Source organism: Trypanosoma brucei, chromosome 7, assembly GCF_000002445.2.
Source record: "Trypanosoma brucei brucei TREU927 chromosome 7, complete sequence".
Taxonomy (NCBI): domain Eukaryota; phylum Euglenozoa; class Kinetoplastea; order Trypanosomatida; family Trypanosomatidae; genus Trypanosoma; species Trypanosoma brucei.
The window spans coordinates 1,650,366-1,666,213 of NC_007280.1; the positions used below are offsets into that span (position 1 = coordinate 1,650,366).

General features: G+C 47.0%; 4 protein-coding genes across 4 annotated transcripts, besides 13 other annotated features; all 4 read right to left on the reverse strand.

The window, feature by feature from the left end:
* Positions 1-6,909: part of a sequence feature (Number of repeated genes in array uncertain, region may contain misassembly.) that runs on past the window's edge.
* Positions 1-15,848: part of a sequence feature (sequence corresponds to BAC RPCI93-2F2) that runs on past both edges of the window.
* Positions 586-1,653: a mobile genetic element.
* Positions 2,712-2,965: a mobile genetic element.
* Positions 2,966-3,213: a mobile genetic element.
* Positions 3,396-6,908, reverse strand: Tb927.7.6080 (receptor-type adenylate cyclase GRESAG 4, putative; the record flags this gene model as incomplete). The annotated part of the gene is made up of 1 exon (XM_841138.1): positions 3,396-6,908. One exon carries the CDS (start codon positions 6,906-6,908, stop codon positions 3,396-3,398), a length of 3,513 nt encoding a protein of 1,170 aa, XP_846231.1.
* Positions 8,639-10,927, reverse strand: Tb927.7.6090 (hypothetical protein, conserved; the record flags this gene model as incomplete). Its single annotated transcript, XM_841139.1, has 1 exon — positions 8,639-10,927. One exon carries the CDS (start codon positions 10,925-10,927, stop codon positions 8,639-8,641), a length of 2,289 nt encoding a protein of 762 aa, XP_846232.1.
* Positions 10,950-10,990: a microsatellite.
* Positions 11,381-11,404: a microsatellite.
* Positions 11,667-11,702: a microsatellite.
* Positions 12,262-12,315: a microsatellite.
* Positions 12,662-12,693: a sequence feature (AT_rich).
* Positions 13,138-13,164: a microsatellite.
* On the reverse strand, positions 13,205-13,684 carry Tb927.7.6100 (hypothetical protein; the record flags this gene model as incomplete). Its single annotated transcript, XM_841140.1, has 1 exon — positions 13,205-13,684. The coding sequence occupies one exon, from the start codon at positions 13,682-13,684 to the stop codon at positions 13,205-13,207; it is 480 nt and encodes a 159-aa protein (XP_846233.1).
* Positions 13,811-13,835: a sequence feature (AT_rich).
* Positions 13,977-14,055: a microsatellite.
* Positions 15,120-15,764, reverse strand: Tb927.7.6110 (hypothetical protein, conserved; the record flags this gene model as incomplete). The annotated part of the gene is made up of 1 exon (XM_841141.1): positions 15,120-15,764. One exon carries the CDS (start codon positions 15,762-15,764, stop codon positions 15,120-15,122), a length of 645 nt encoding a protein of 214 aa, XP_846234.1.

Genomic DNA, 15,848 nt, shown 5'->3' on the forward strand with positions numbered 1-15,848 from the left:
TGCACACGAAAGCAAAAGGAAGGGAGGATAGCATGGCACCAGTATGGAGTATGCCAAATGAAGAGATTCACGCCAACTTAGAGAATAGTAGGATATATGGCATGGTATAGTCGGAGTCAAGGGGAAAGCACAGCACGACACAGACTCGACGCCACACGTCACTCAGCTTGCTAGCACCCTTACACGAAAAGGTCGCCTTACCTGCACCATCCGGTATAATAACTGGCACACCAAATGATGCTTTCAGTTTTACCGCGCCGTCTAAATCGCGTGGTGTGTGGCGGCATACCTCCAGACCTTCACCCTTCCTAATACGCTCACCTGCACTCCACCCATAGGAGAGGCGTGTACGGATAACCTCCAAGTCAGCTACAATGAATGTGTCTTGCCAGAGAAATCGCACCTATCCATATTGCCACGGCATTCACTCAGCCTATCCAACCACTCTCTCTTAGGGCAATTTGCACAATAATACTTCTCGAGGCCCCGTGTAATATCGCGCGCTTGGTCGCCAGCCTAAGGTCGCGCTCTATTACAAGCCTGTGCCAAGTTATCAAGGGATATCAATCGAACCTCCTTCGGCACATCGCTCCTGTTAGTACCAGAGGGCACACACATACATTATGATATTGGCTCCTCGACTCAGTAGCTTCGCCATCGTATTTATGCCGGGTAGGCAGGTAGAGAACCACCGGTATTCTGTTCCGTAGCACATCTTTGCCTGCACCAGTCTGAGGAAGAACGCCCGAAGCCACTCCTTTCTCGCGCCCCACTGCAACGAGGATAACATGCGCGGCTTCAGCAGCCACAATCTGACAGCCGCCGCCTTACCTTCAACACGTTTCGGAGATGACCCCCACAGGTTACAAGCTGAGGCCTGGTAGTTTCGGTCTCCTCATCTTCCTTACCTTCGTTTCAGACACTGTGAAACTCAGTGAGCCTCGCACCAACACATCGTACAATGTGTATCCTCTCTGTTCGTCTGCCGACCCACGCGAAGCAGCCCTTCGACTGTCGACTAACGAGACCCCACCCATCATAAAGAATCCAACGAAACTGAGAGATATCCGCCTTCCAGCAAAGTATCGGCATATCCTCCGCAAAGCGGTAGTACTGGATGCCTGACATTCTATTCAAAGACTTGCTTGGTCGACCCGTTGTCATTATGAACAGAATAGGAACTAACACAGGACTATGTACTACACCACATGTTAGTCCAGCACTCCTAGGCCACTTGTTGGTTACCCCAACACCGCCTGTTCGGTTGGACACAAACCTACTGATCTATCTTGTGACGTGCAACCTAACGGAATACCCTTCGACTGCGGGGGCGATGCGGCTACCGCACACAAAGCCAATTACATGAGCATGATCTATGGACAATATTGCAATGCACAACAATATTTTTACTGCACTTTCGGCTCCAACCAGTTGTCTCCCGAAGTTCATCGCTGAAAGCTCTGGGTTGAACACAACATACCTCACCTATAACTTCTTATTCAATTAATCAAGAAGCCGTCCACTAATAACCCTCTTCATCTACCCCGCACATCGCGCTCATCAATGATACCGGAATAACATCACGTCGACACGTGATTTGCTTGGCCCAAGAAAGGGTATGATAATGTTATGCTTCTTCGCTGCAGGCATTACTCAAAAAAGCTTCAGTAAACATCACGACCCATCACACTTTCACCGCTTTCGCTGCCCTCAGTATACTGCTCTCATCCACCACATATTCACCTAGAGGCCCTCACACGGTGACCGTTGGCCCCGCTATCTAAACCGATTTGTGTGCCATATCCCTCATTCCTAGTGCCTTCACCATTGGTGTCTACATTACTGGTGTTGTCAATCCCGTTAGATTCGTCTCCGCCTGTACCCACAGCCGTTGTCCCCCGATCGGTACTCAGCAACGGACTGCAAGCACTGAGGTTAGCAGAAACATCAAATACAATCTACCCACAATTACTATCCAACATATGACTGGCTTCACATCAGTGAAAACAGTGACAAACTATGATATCACATTGGGCGACTAACAGAATCAGAGGGTGAAAACGAAATGAAGAAATGAATCGAAACATGGAAGTTAACACCTAAGCAGAGGAACTTAGAGCCTACAATAAACAGAGAATCCCACAACACACACCCCAACAAACAGGCAAAACAGTAATGGGGCACACGGAAAAGAAACGAAGCAACCTGCACGATATTAGGTGACAACAATCCAATAAGCCAACAGTGCTTCGGATCGTATACTGCCCACCCACACATACAAACACTCCTGGACTAACGAGAGGGAAAGGTAAGTGACCGGGAGCTGTTTGCCGGGCATGCAAAGATAGTTTAAAAGACGCAGGTAAGTGGCATCGGCTTACAACAAGAGGGTAGCAGTATATCAATGATGAAAGAAAATATTAAGCAAAGTTCACGCGGACGCTCGTGTTAACTATCAATGCGTGAAACGCAACACGAAAATGAAAGCAAGCTACGCTGAGGTAACAATAATCTACATGGACATCAAAGAAAAAACATAAGTGTAAGATGGCACGCACCCGCACATGCATTGTAAGAAGTAACATCTTCCAAGTACATTGCCGCGAGCTGCCTCAGCAACATCAGGAGAGGCTAGAGGTCACCCTTCAGCGACGTAACCTCTACTGTGCTCCGCCGTGACAGGGCCTCAGACGCATCGGAGCTTGCTACAATTTTTTTTTTTAGAATTTTCTTCGTGCCTTCGTGAGAGTTTCCCCCCACTGGCGCGGCCATCAGCCATCACCGTAGAGCCCTGAGATGCTATCGGTCTGGCGACTGTGGCAGAGTCTCCCTTTTTCATTCATCCTAACACACCCTCTATAATTTTTGTTGTATTTCCGCATATGAACGGAATACAGCAGATGGGGCGAGAAGCCTCCCACCCTGGACTCTCCCAAAGATGCCAATTGGCAATCCTTTTTTGGAGGTCCACATCACCGGACAGCAGCATCTTAGCGCGGATGATACTGCTGATGGCACGCTGGCACGTGCCCAGGGACCGACAAATGAAAAACGGTGTCCCAGCAAGACGCTGCTGATCCCTGTGCTGTATGATGCCGTAGCCGGAGCACAGCAGTGTTCCCCATGAAAGGAACGCTGCTGGCTCTTGGCTTCCCCCGATGATACGGGGTACTGGACCCTGGCACCACGTTGAGGTGGCCGGCATCGCCAGGGTAATTGGATCTTGATAGCAAAGGCGAACGCAAATTTGCAATTCCAGCCAACGAAGGTTGGAGCACACACACACTGTCAGAAGTAGTTGACAAGTCCATGGAGGTACGTTTCCCCTTATGGTCTGTTATGTGGCCAACTTTCGCCGCTATACGGTGAACCGTGTCCCGGCAGTAGGCCTCAGATCATCCGCTGTTCTTGCGCAACAATGACACACGCCACCGTTCGCACAGAGGTAACAGCAGATTCTGCCGCTGGGCTGGTGCGAACACACCGAGCAGCGAATCCAGGGATATGGCAACCTGCCTGGCAGAATCAGTTAACCCAGCACAAAGCGAACTCACCTCACTCAACGAGGGGCTCGAACCCTCATCGTCCAATCCAGGGCCATCGCGGTCCAGCCTCAGTGCAGCAAAAGTGCGACCGGGAATTGGGTTCAGCTGGTACATCTCCACAGGATTGGGAACACCGCGTAACGCTACAGGGCCCAGTGCAGTTACATCAAACTGCTCACGCTCTACCACACTCAGCGACATGTAGGTCGCACGTGTCATCAGCACTTGCCCGCCGTTCGCAACACTCTCTGTCCTTGCTGCCATATTCGCTGTCCGTCCATAGTAGTCATATCCCTTCGTCACCTCATCGTACCGGATGTCGCACAGTCCAGTGTGGATCCCAACACGCACACGCAGGCCACGCCATAGTCGGCCGTACACCTCACGGTCCAGATGTGCCGTCGGCGGAGTGTACCCTTCCTCTTCCTCGGCGCGCTGCAGTTCAAACTCACGGTATGACTCATCCAACGCAGCTGTCCCCCAATTGTGGTGCAAAAAGTTATGCTGCAAGTCACAAGCTAGACGCACAGCCGCAGAGGGGCTCCGGCACGCAATCATGAAGGAGTCCCCGACTTTCTTCACCTCGTAGCACCTGTAGTGCATAATCAACGCACGAATTAGCCGATGATGTGTCGCTACAGCGTCCGGCATCATCTCTGGGTGCGCCGCCCACTGTGCAGTACTGCTTTCGATATCTGTGAAGATGAGCGTCACGGGATCCGTTGGTTCCTTCGGTGCATTTGCGTTATCACGCGCATCCGCAAAATACCGACACAATACGACAACGATCACCACTACTAGAAGCAAAAAAAACAAAACGGCGCCCACACAAACACCAATCAACCGTGCCCCCGTCAGTCTCCCAGCGTCACGGTCCTCATACTGCAGCAGTTGAGAGATTGGTTCGGCAATCGGTGGGACCGACGGATCCAGTGCACGTGCCATTGACCACACAGCAATACCTGTCGCACCGTAGTTTGTTAAACAGTCATTCCACAGACCCACCTCCACCTTGCCGCATCCCTCTGTGCCATACGGGCCGTAGCGCATGTCATCAGCTCGCAAATAAGTCTCCGAAAAAAAGAGATTCGACAGGGTATCTGCGTCCACCTTCTTTAATTGCGGGAGAACCGTCCGCAGCAAGTTTCCGGCAGCAAACCCCATTAACGACAGTGGTGTCCACTTCGACTTATCCTTCATAGCATTGTGAAACTTTTTCACAGTATCCGACGACGGGTTCCCATCAGCCCAGTGTGGAAGGTTTGTCGCGAACAGCAAACGGTTACTACTCGAGCTTCCAGGACCCTTATCCCTAAACACACGGACAAACGTCTGGTAGTATAATGCCACCTCAGTAAAAGGGACGTAAACGAATAGCTTGGGGTTGGCGCTGAGGTGCTTCGCAATCACCTCGACGTCGTCCTGTTTGAGGCCTATGACAAACACGTCACCCTCGCGGGGAAGATAGCCTGTGACAGAGACTGTCCCATTCAGCATTACCAAAGACTGAGGTTCCTGATAAAACCGACTCAGCGACATATTAACCACCTTTTCAATTCTATTTGATTCGGAGCTGCTGATGACAGAGTGCACCCCTATTGAGCCCTTCTCTCCCAAATACTTGGCGATCACAAACAGTTGCTGCTCCAGTGTGGCAGAGAGGTATATCACACGTTTGTTAGGTGTTCGGAGGCGAGGAACAAGAAGCACCGGATCAACAACAACGAAGGTCGATGTGCTCAGTAACGCTTCATCCGTAACGCCCATGACAACGGTCACAAGCTTTTCCTCCTCCTCACGTTTTAAACGCTTCCAAATGGTGCCTGAGCTTGTGTTGATCCTGTGCAAGAAGAATCTATCGTAATCTCCGAGATCCCCAGTGCCCACAAGGAGACTCGCACCTCCATGCCACTCCTCGGCCGCGTTCAGTGACAATTGACTGTTATCCATAAACGTGGCAACAGCTGCCAGCGGGGCATGAAGCCGGGACCCGTCCGTATCGCATCGAGATGTTCCCAACGCCATGAAACCACTCTTTACACTCTCCAGCCGAAAGCCCTCCACGAGCCTTTTCATGTATACTGCCTTACCACCCTGGTTACATTGACACGAAGCACCTAGTGCAGCGACATTATCGGGGCAATCACCACCATAATCTCCATACACAAGATCATCAATTACGTAACGCCGTTGATTGTACAGAGACTTTTTGAACGTTGAACGGTTCTTCAGCCACTCACGGGAGCTCAGCGCCCGCGACAGCATTTCACCGATAATCCACCCATACACCATCAGCTCACCATCATCATCATCCGTCAGATGACGATCAGACCTACCATAAAGTGATGCTCCGGAATGAGAAGCAAGGTACGCTTTCATCTCCTTCTGAAAGCGTTGGATCGCTTGATACTCATTATCCTTGGCGAGTGGGTTCGTTCCCGTGGTGATCACTTCCCCATGAGAATATCCACCACCCCGACCATATGTAGCATTTAAGGTTTCGACAACGAAATACTGTAGCGCAAAGGGAGAAAGTATACACGCACCAGATGTACGCTTGTCCTCTAGAAATTTCAGTAGAGCCTTTTTACCGTCATCTACGGGATACACGTACAGTATAACAGCCTGCGGATTCGTTGCCGCAAACTGATCCCACTCCCTTTGAAAACCTTCGCTGCTTGCAGATGCTTCCGTCGAGCTTTTCAGAGCGAATGTGCCACAAAGCCCATAGCCCATCCTAGCCATCGCCTGAACCACAAGTTGGTACTCAGTGTCACCGAAAAATACGCCTTTTAAATACATAAATCCCAGACACCGTACACGCAGATGGGCAAGGGCATAACGCAGGAGGGCTAATGTCTCAGCGAGTGGATCCACCGAGATAAAGTACAAGTTGGGCCGCCACCCTCTAACCGCACCAGAGCCTGTGTACGGAGCGAAACCGATAACCTCATTTTTCGTCAGTAAATCGAGTGATTCCAAAACAGTTTTGTCACCAAGGGGTCCCAACACAACAAGAATCTTCTTCAGGTCACTGAATTCTTTTAATTTTTGTTCTAATGCTTCATTGACATTTTGCTCGGAAGTGGCAGGCGCAGAGAAACTAACAGTCACTCCCGGCTCGGTTATATTCTCACGGGCGTGAAATGAAGCAAGCACACCAGTATTAAGAGCCTTTACGGTGCCGTTGGATACAACACTTTTATGTAGAAGCGAAAATACCTCCACATTTATTTCTTCTTCAGCATTATCGCACAATACCATGGGTGCTTGCATAACCTGCAGTATCACCGCAAGCAGAAACAGTTGCGCCACAGTGCCACACGGGACGCCACGAGGTCCCCAAACTGCTCTGTGAGGCATACCACGCGAGCTTAAGCCGCAGACGCAGATACCTTAGTCAACAAGGGAGTAAAATAAAATTGGGAGGAAAAACAATTAAAGGCTACCTGTTCCACAGTGTTCGAGCAACAGCAATGCACACGAAAGCAAAAGGAAGGGAGGATAGCATGGCACCAGTATGGAGTATGCCAAATGAAGAGATACACGCCAACTTAGAGAATAGTAGGATATATGGCATGGTATAGTCGGAGTCAAGGGGAAAGCACAGCACGACACAGACTCGACGCCACACGTCACTCAGCTTGCTAGCACCCTTACACGTTATTATGTTCAACATTGTGAGTGTTATGTGACTCTTTGGGATCGGAGAAGTGAGGGAATTATAATTCAACTGCTTTCGATGTGGATGAACGGATGAAAGACGTAATTAAATTATTATATGCCTTTACATTTTTGTAATTGCATGCCGCTTTATGTTAATTATTGTAATTTTCGTACACGGAGGCGAAGAAGTATGTATGTCTTTGTAACTTTTTCTTAAACAAACAGTTGTAGCAGAGTTTGATTTTGTTAACGTTTACTTCCATTTTCATGGTGCCCGTAGCCGTTATTCCGCTGTTTTTCAAACTGCGAGATGGAACATGTTTCTTTGACCGTCAGCGCCCGCTCCACATTGTATTTAGTGTAATTTTATGCACCAACTCAACGTCGCTACTTCATTTAACATTAACTCATTTGGGGGTGCCCGCTGAGCCGGTGTACAACCACCAGGCTATTGATTTTTGTGTTGTTGTTAAGTCCTTTACCTCGTGAGAAACGTGCGATCCCGGTGAGGCCTGCACTTCACACTTTTTTTTTTTTGGAGCGTCCACAACGATGGTAGAATTTTTTTTCTAATAGTTACCACCATTTCCCAAATAGCCGTCTGGTAATAGGCGTAGTGAAGCAAAACTTTCGTTAGTCTCTCGCTACTTTACTCCTACGTCACTGGATTCTGTCCCTCCATGTGGTGAAGCTGACACGGTATGCATCATCCACGCAGCACGTGTGCTCTGTTATCGGTGTTACCTTATTATTGTCTTTCTTACTCCCCCATTTCTACCATGTTTTATCAACCCAATAAACTGCACAGTTGTAACTTTAGACCTCCCTCCCATCCACCGACGGAAACAACGTGAGCACGGCAGTTTGGCCCTACTGGTGCCGGTGCCGGTGCCGCAAATGGTTTTCGCTTCCTTTCACGTTACGCGGCAGGTGGTGAGAATTATTGTAGTTGGAGTGGCGAAAAGAATAGGGACACTGATGTGCAACATTGCCTCACATACGCCACCACCTCACCACACACAACACAGAGAAAGGGTTAAAAGAAAACAAAAGATACAAGGCTGCGTCAGCTGCTAGCGCCTTCGACGCTGAAACCAAGTCCTTCTTTGGCGGTGTCGTAACTACAAAACTAAGCGAATTCAGAAATAAAGAGGGAGAGAGAGATAAAATAAATACCTCAGTTGACGCGGGCGAATTGGCATATCGGTTGACTCCCGATCTCTAATGTGTCCCAAGCAGTGAAAGAGAGGAAATAAATCAACAAGTTACTCTGTATAAACAGGGAGGGAACAAGAAAGTTTGTAAGTGGATGGTGTCTTTGTTGTAGATTCCTCTCCTCTCTTTCTCCTACTTATACCACCTATTCCCCTTCAACAGGTACTCACTTATTACCTCTTAAGCTACCGTATTAAGACCCCCTTCGAAGCCTACTTCCCTTGTAGGCGCTCTTTCTCCATTTCCAGAAGCATTTGTTGTTCATCACGCTTAGATACTTTACCTTTCGTAGGCATTTGCTGCTGAAAGGAAGCTGCCTCCTTCAAGAACTTCCTGAGTAGCTGATTATCCTGCTGTCGCTTCTCGAATTCATTGCGATGCTGGGCAAGAAAGTTCTCCCGCGCGGCAGCCCGCTCCGCCTTGTGCTTATCCGCCTCCTCTTCTTCGATGGTCCTCCGCCTGGGGATCTCCAGTTCTCGGCACGCCCGTTCAAAGTGATTCATCCTAGTCACGTCCGCAGCCTTTTCCTGTGTGGTGATCTTTAGGTGGTCAGCCAAAAGCTTCGTTACCTCCTGCACGAAATCGTTAGAATTCTTCTGAGCGATAATATCCTTGATGAGGAACCCCTTGTACTTCTCGCGAAGACGGCGCAGCAGCAACTTCCGCCTCTCTTGATTAACGTATTCGTTGTACTTTGCAATGCCCTGCGATTCCTTAGCGAGGTCAGCTGCCTCTTTCTTTTTCTTTTCGTTCTCTATACGTTCGGCCCTCTCCTTAGAGCGTTTCTCCCTCTCCCTTAATTTGGCGTCCTTCCTACGCTGCTCGGCAGCTTCCTCGCAACTCTGCTGCTGGTTGTAAAGATTTCTGGTACGTTCGTGGACGAGGCGGAGATGATCAGGTTTAATGTCCAGCTTCCGGCGTGACGCAGCTGGTTGGAGTTGCACATGTTGGGCCAAAGTGTCAAACGCCTCGAGTACCTTTATTTTCGTGGCGTTGCTGAAGGTAATAGAATTTGTTTTGTGATCAATCTCTACAGTGATTCCCGACTCGTGTAAAATGTACGGTTCAATTTCGTTCACGTAGGCACCCTCTGATTGCTCACTCTCCCATATCCGAAGCGACGACGCCTCCACCCGCGTCACCTTCGTGGCCATGTACTCCAAAAAGCGCTTCATCACTACCTTGCGAAGCGGCTGTTGATACTTCTCAAGGCTTTGGTCCTTCTGGACAACCTGCGATACTTGTGCAATGGCCCTGCTGGAAGCCTCACCATCAAATACCTCATTTCGCAGTAGCTCCACAACGGCAACTACACCCTTAGGGGCGGCCTGAAGCAGCTGCATTTGTTGCATACGCTGCACTAAGAAGTTCCGCGACGGAGCCTCTTTGAGGTCAAGTAACTTTGCAATTTGCTCATTCTTCTGAAAAAAAGAGTCAGAACCGCGGGCAAAACTCTCTCTTCCTTTGATGTTCGGAACACAGAGAGCAGCGAGGACCGCCCTCGACAACAGCGACTCCTTACGCTCATCATCAGCTAGAAATGCGGCAGAGAGTAAGCAGTGAGCATGGAATGAGTAGCAGGAGCACTCCCAGAAGAGTGTAGCCATCACAAGATAAGCGTCACTCTGACTTTTCCGGAAATCCTCATGTTGCTTTGTTTTGGCCAGCACCTTTGTGAAGCACTCTAGGGTTCTCCACGCTCCCTGCCAATTGCTCACAGCAATCAACGCTTCGAGGAGTTGGCAAAATACACTCACGGTTTTCTGTGCTGCGGTCACGTCTCTGTGGAAGCTCTCGCGGTCAATCTTTAGGGCATCGGCTGCCCTGGTCGAGTACGCCTTGTTTGTTTTTGGCCGTATAGGGTATAACAGAAACCTCAAGAAGAAACGCACGAAGCTGTCCGCCACATGGCCGATGGCTGCCCTGAACTTGTACGTCCTGCAGAGTTCAATCAACTTCTCTGTGGTTTCAAGGTAAATGGGGAGAAGCTTCCCGGAGTGCCCAATCACATTGAAGGTCAACATTTCTCTAGCAACCTCTCCCACAATTTTCTCCGCCGGAACGAGGTACAAATCCTTTACCCGCTGATCGATGGAAATGCCAGAGAGGGAGGAAAGTATTAAGTCGCACTCACTGCGCTTAGCTTTAGTTTCATCAACCTTATCATAGGCCCATTTGCACCGCTTATCGAGGTGATCCAATGTCGTGTTAACGATATGTCGTGTGCCATCTTCAAGGTGCTGATTGCCGCTTACTTTCCTGTTATTCCAGCGGAAGGCGGGGAACAGGAGATCAACCTTCACACCGTGCGCTTGACTGAGACACAACTCAATGAGGAGACTCACAGCCTCTTTATACATAGGACCATAACGCACCTTGTTATCCGACAGGGAATGCAAAGCATCAATAGCATCCAGAAACTTTTTCTCCTTCTTGAGCTCCAGGGCCTTATTGAGGCAACCACGCGCCTTGTCATCCGAGTTTACTTCCGCTTGCAACATCCTTCCTTTCTCGTTTGTTCTTTTATTATTATTATTATTATTTTTCCTGTTGTTATTGTTGTTGGCTAACGGTTATATTTCCTCCTTTTTTTTCTTCTTTTCTACTTCGTTATTTGCCACCTGTACTTCTTACTTAATCCTTTCCTTCTCCTCACTCCAGTCACCCAAAACAAAAGAGTACCACGCACCGTTACTCGTCCCCTTTTATATTACTGTTAATATTTTTGACTGTTATTAGTGGTGCAACCTTTTTGTTGCTATTACTACACCTTATCCAATAAACAACAATCCGTAACGAAGTGAACGATCCTCCCACCTGAAAAGGAAAGGCCGCGGGCAACGAAGCAAAATAGGCAGCCGATATTGAAAATGTGAGATAGCGTATGACGGTCAAAAAAAGTAATGAGGAAGTAAAGCAAGTGAAACAGCGTGGTTAAAATAAATAAAAAAAAGTAATAATAATAATAATAATAATAACAGTGAGCAAACATACCCAATAATTTTCTTCCTCTTTTCTTCTTGTTTAGGTTTGCTTCCTCATTACTTTTAAAGGAATAGGAATATCATCAAAACAAGGTAAAAGAAGAACTGCAGGATAACAGACATGCCTATTACACCGTGTCATGTTCTTCCCTCCACACTTTCCTCCACTTACGCTTTTGCACATGCCCCAACGCTTGTCTATTATATCCGACGTTGCTGCTGTTGTTGTTGTTATTGCTCTTACTTGTGCCTTAACATATATATATATATATATATACGTATGTGTGTGTATCAATGAGAGGGAGAGGGAGATAAAAGCCATTGCTCTGCATTGCATTTGCAACTGCGTGTCTGCGTGCTTACGCTCCGCTTGATTTCTCAATGCCCCCAACTTTCGATTTCATTCGTCAACAACACGACGAGCCTCGACGGTTGTATTCGGTCAACACGACAGAGGCACTCGCCTCACGCGCTAAAACATGTATGGATGCCTGCAGCTCTGCAGCTCCCAACATGACATCAGTTGTGTCCTCGGCACCACTTGACTCCATTAGTGAAACTGCCCTTCTCATTGCCTCAACGACATTATCTAAACCTTTTAGTGCATCACCTACATCCGACATTTCTATAAATAAAAATAAAATGATGGAGAGACGAAAACGAACGACGGCAGAAGCTGCCTCACTACGAAATCAACAGCAACCGCAATTCATACAAACGTGTTGGTAGTGGTGGTGTTGGTGTGGGTGTGTGTGTGCTTCTGTGTGCGCATAAAATAGTTAACTTAATCTTCTCTCCTCCAGCTGTTTGTATGACACAACACGCTGGTGGAGAGAACCAAAGAGCACTAAAATAAAGATAATCAAAACAACAATAATGATGATAATAATAATGATAATGATAATTTTTAAAAAAGATATGGGTAGTAATTAAAATAGGTTCTCACTTACTCTACTCCACCCTTCTTTTCTTTTTCCCCCGCCCCGCCCCTTTCATCTCCTTTGCCTACTTTTCCCAAACCTTCCACATCTCTTCAGCGCGCAGAGGGGGCGCAAGCCGTAATCGCAAGAGAGGAAGAATCCGAAATTAATTCGCTCAAATGAAATAGACAACGTAGACAGAAGAATTTGGAAAACGAAAAAAAAAAGAAAGAAGGATAAATATCAGTTGAAACTGCATGCAGTTCATCACTTGAACAGAAAAGGATACACAAAAGAAACAATATACAAAACGCACAGGACAACAGAATGGTAATAATAATAATTATATTATTATTATTATATCAAGCGAAACAAAAAATGTAGCGACAATGGCATTGAACAGTCACTAAAAAGGGCCGCGAGCAGGACGAAATATCACAAAGGGATGGAAAAGTGATAATCTTTTGGGGATGAGCCGGTAGAAATACGAACAAAATAAACGAACAAATGTAAGAGGTCCGACCAAAAAATTGTGATGTGTGGGTTTTAGAAGAAGGGGGGAAAGTAGTCAAATAGTGTTACCAGGAGTTCCCACTGATTAAACAATGCAAAGAGAATACAAACACAAATGCAAAGGGACGGTCACACGCGCGCGCATGCATGTGCGTTCCCTTGCCCTAACAGTGTACAGGGAAAGGGGTTAGAAAAACTTCACCCCTCAAGTAACGAGCCGTTTGTCTTCTCCCCTGAGTCCATACACACATACAGGAGAGGAATCCACGCGGCCGTCAAGATAACTTTCGAAAAAAGGGAAAGGAAAGGAAAGGAAAGAAACAGCTGTTCATGCTGTAGCGCACAGTAATGTTACTCGCTCTTATTCCTCCTCCACCTCAAGCTCTGCAGCTCCATCCTGCCGCCCACCCACCGCTCCCACTGCGAATGCCAACTCGTACTCGAGCGGCACATTCTCCATTAAAATAAGTTCTTCCACCACAAGTTGTTCCATGGTTGGTTGGTGCCTCATCTCTACAACTCGCTCCACCAGGTGGCCGCGCTCCACACATCCCACGCAACTGACCTGCCGGTCCCGCAACATGTTCTTCAATTGGCCAACACTCATGGAGTAAATATCCTCCAATTCTTTTCCCGTCTCCCCGCCGCTGTAGAAAGAGTACGGAGGGCGGGAAATATTGTGCCAACCGTCCTTCAACACGCCACTACGCCGCAAAAGGAATATTTGCTCCTTGGAATATTCATGAAACGTAGATGCCAACACGCCGCCCAAAAGGGACAGCAGCAGTGCCATGAAAAGCATCAATGTGAATGCCCCCTTGGATTGATGCACGGATCTCATCGGCGCCGAAGTGCGGGCTCCACAACTTCCCTTAACTTTGGTGACACGAAGTAGCAATTATGAGCCAATCCGCCTCTTCCTCCTCGGTATTATTTCCCTTTCCCTCTCTGTTTAGTCTTTTCACTCTATTTTATTTTATTTTTATTTTTTACTTAGCACCACTTTTTTGCTTTTGATGTGCAGCTTTCGCTTCACACGTTTCTTATATGTCGCCTCTCAGAACTGTTTGTGACCAACCGCCACTAGTTTTCTTAACCTCACTCGCGTTATTGCGCCCTGCAATTGCAGCAGCGAACAAAAAAAAAAAGCAAAGAACAAACACAAATAAAAGAACAGAACAGAACAGAAGAAAATAATGAAGAGAAGTGAACCACTGGATATTGCTCATGTACAGGACGTAGAAAGCACATTACATAACGCACACAAAAGAATATGCAGACAGAAAATAATTTCAACACTGCTCAAGGTTGCGAACAAAAGGAAAAAAATAGGAAGAAGAAGGTGGAAATTTAATGAAGAAAGGGACAACAAATAGACAAATAAACGGTGCCATATCCTGCATCCGTAACCACAAGAGTGAACCTTCCTTCAGGTGACAAATAAAAAAGGGCCAATGGCCCGTCAAACGACCCCACCGACACAAGATACATAAAAAACAAGTAAATAGCGATAATGATAGTGAGAAAAAAATAAATTAAACAAAACAGTAGCAGCACTTCTTCAACAAAACTGGTCCGTTCACTCACAAAAACGTGCAACACGATAAACAACAGAAGCAGCTGACAAGCGATCGAACATGAAAAAGAACAAACTCATATATTCCCTCCACTTACATAGATTGAAACACAGAGATAGAGAACTTTCTTCGGAAACTGCGAAGAATCTTCAACAAGGCCCTCGCACGTGTTACTCGTTTTTTATTACCACACCTCAAAATAATCATGATAATACTGACATTTTACTCTACGCGCACCTTCTTTTCTTTTCGCTGTTCACAAACTCAACGTTTTCGGAAACAGAAAAGAAAACATAATAATAATAATATGAAAGGATGATTATGCTTTCACAACCTATAAGAAAAACAATGTATTCACCCCCAAGTTTCAATTCTTTTTCTTTAGCTCCTCCTTCTTCACACCGTGGCCTCCTTCGGAACAAAAAACAATAATGTTGCAAAGACCAAATCATCCCCTCATTTCACATATACACGACAGCGTCTCTCACATGCTCAAGCACCAGTGATAAACAAAGCGTTACAAGCGGTAATGTTGAGTGAATCGAACGGCACATTACGATATGGCTTAATGACAGCACAAAACACCATAATAATGCACGCTTGTGCGAGTAGACAAGCCAATTCTGCAACTCAAACATATACCTCTATCAGGTATCACAAGCAATATTTCCAAAGGGAAAATAAGGAAACCATTACTCATTACACATGAATGCTCTTTCCCATTACACCTGTTACTCCTGGCACCTTAAGTAGCGTCCACATCAAATATGATGCGATTCCACAGAAGAAGTGCCATGTGCTGTGATACATCCTGAAGTGATCCCTCTTGTCATCAAGGCCCTTTATGAAGAAAATAACGGCAACGGCCATGATGAGGATAAACCCAACTAATCGCCCAATTTCGAGTGCCGGGATCCGCCGGCGGTACACATACACCCCAATGGGTATTGAAAACGATACAGCAGCGGGAAATACCGAATTTACCGCCTCCCATGGGCCTCTAGTTTGAAATATAAGGCATAACATCATTAATGAATATTTTGTAAATCGTTCCACAAATGGATCATGGAGCGCACACATATATACACTCCACGCACCAAGGAGGGAAATGACAAGAATATTATCCACACGATGCCACGCAAGACTGCTCATGAAAAACTTAGCATCAAACGCTTCACAAATGTGATACATGAGGGATGCTGTTAGGCCGAAGATACCCAAGACAGATTCATATGCATAGCGTTTTCTCAGAAAATGATAGACAGTCGGCACCAACGTAGCATGGCTCACCACAGAGAGGATGCACACAAGCCAAGAGGCAAATGGCTCCAGTTCCACCTCCATTGAGAAAACAACAAAGAGCTACTAACCGTGATGAACTGCTCGTCAGCTGTATGAAACAAATGATCGAGCGTCACAACAGTAGCA